Here is a 1565-nt window from a genome sequence, read left to right on the forward strand (position 1 = left end):
AGCCGCACCCCGAGCCGATCTCGCCTTCTTAAATTATGGAAATCGGTAAAGAAGGATGGCCCCACTGTCTGTCCCCACACCCGAAAGAACGTTCCCAGGTTCCGGGAAACTCTTCCGGCCATCCCCACGGGAACCGGAAATGGCTTCTCCCTCGCCAGCGCGCGCGGCGGTTACATCACCCGCCTAGCAAGGGGAGGGGTGGGTGTCTTTTTATGGGGCTGCCCTCAGCGTTGCCTGCACAAATATCCATCAGGTCTGCGACGAATAGATTCCGAAACTTTGCCTCCTGGTTTTTAGTCAGTCGGCCGGCAGGCACTGTGTAAACCCAAGTGGAGAGAAGTCCAAGCAGCGAGGCCCTGCGGCACCGGCCAGCCTCCGTTCCCAGGCGTGGGCCCTAGTCGGCCTTCCCGCTTCCGCTTCCCCGCCCCTTACAAGGGGACCTGCACTTGGTCAGGCAGCCGCTGGGGCGACTTCCTTCCTCTTGGAGCAAGATGGCGGGGGGCGAGGCTGGAGTGACTCTGGGGCAGCCACATCTTTCTCGCCAGGATCTCGCCACCTTGGTAAGGTTTGGTTCCGCAAGGATGCGGAGGGAGCTCAGAAGTGGGTGATCGAGCCTCCCGGGAGGCGTTGAGACGAGGCAGTGCCGCGATGTCGGCAGCATGCTTTAGGAGGGAGCCTTGGAGTCGGGCGCCCTGAGCCGAGCTCGCGCTGCCGCCTGTACCTCGGCAAGTCTGCGAGCGGTGCATGGGGGTGTAAGATTGTGGGATCTTGAGCTCCCCGAGGGATTCGACTGGAAAGTCANTTTTGCTTCTGAAGGTCTGGGGAGGGAATATGTACAAAGTCCTTAGCGCTGATACTGTCAACTTTGGGGGGCCTCGGACCTTCACATCTCCCACTGTGAGTGGAGTTGTCTTCTTTAAAGACGAAGGACTCTTAGGGCTTCCCAGTCATCAGAGGACAAGATTGCTTTTTCAGAAAGGCGCCTTGGGAGTTCTGTGGAGCAAATGTAAAATCAAAGGAAAGTTGTGATTGGTCTTAATGTCCAGCGATTTAAAATAAAAATGTTTGATTGCAGGATGTTAGCAAGTTGACCCCACTTTCACACGAAGTTATCAGCAGACAAGCAACGATTAACATAGGTAAGATAAGAGTAACTTGGTAGGGTGCCAGGGTTGCTCAGTGGTTAAACATCCAACTTATGACTTAGGCTCAGGTCATGATCTTGCAATTTGTGGGTTCCAGCCCTCTGTCAGGCTCTGTGATGACAGTGCAGAGCCTGCTTGGGATTCCCTCTCTCCTCCTCTCCCTCCTCTCTCTCTCTCTCCCCCCCTCCCTTCCTCCCTCCCTGTCTCTCTCTCCTCTCCCCCACTCGCACAGGTGCTCTCTTTTTCTCAGAATTAGTAAATAAACTTAGAGTCGCTTGGTGACCTGACTTTTTTGATCTTGACATGTAATTTTTTTAACTTCTCCCTTTGTGTGATGACCTGAATTATATGAGGACACAGACTTTCAAGAAATAGACTACGAGCCCTTGTGAGCAAAGCACCTGCCAGAGTTTGGGGGAA

At 54.1% G+C, this 1565-nt stretch overlaps 1 protein-coding gene across 1 annotated transcript in view; it reads left to right on the top strand.

Annotated features, from left to right (window-relative positions):
- The first annotated feature begins 471 nt into the window (after positions 1 to 471).
- Positions 472 to 1565, top strand: part of LOC144235134 (eukaryotic translation initiation factor 2 subunit 3) — a 21225-nt gene continuing 20131 nt past the window's right edge. Inside the window, exons 1-2 of the mRNA XM_077768541.1 lie at positions 472 to 560; positions 1076 to 1139. Coding sequence (XP_077624667.1) covers positions 492 to 560; positions 1076 to 1139 — 133 coding nt within the window. The 5' untranslated portion in view covers positions 472 to 491. The remainder of the gene's footprint in view (positions 561 to 1075; positions 1140 to 1565) is intronic.

This window comes from Crocuta crocuta, unplaced genomic scaffold, assembly GCF_008692635.1.
Source record: "Crocuta crocuta isolate KB4526 unplaced genomic scaffold, BGI_CrCroc_1.0 scaffold1121, whole genome shotgun sequence".
Taxonomy (NCBI): Eukaryota; Metazoa; Chordata; class Mammalia; order Carnivora; family Hyaenidae; genus Crocuta; species Crocuta crocuta.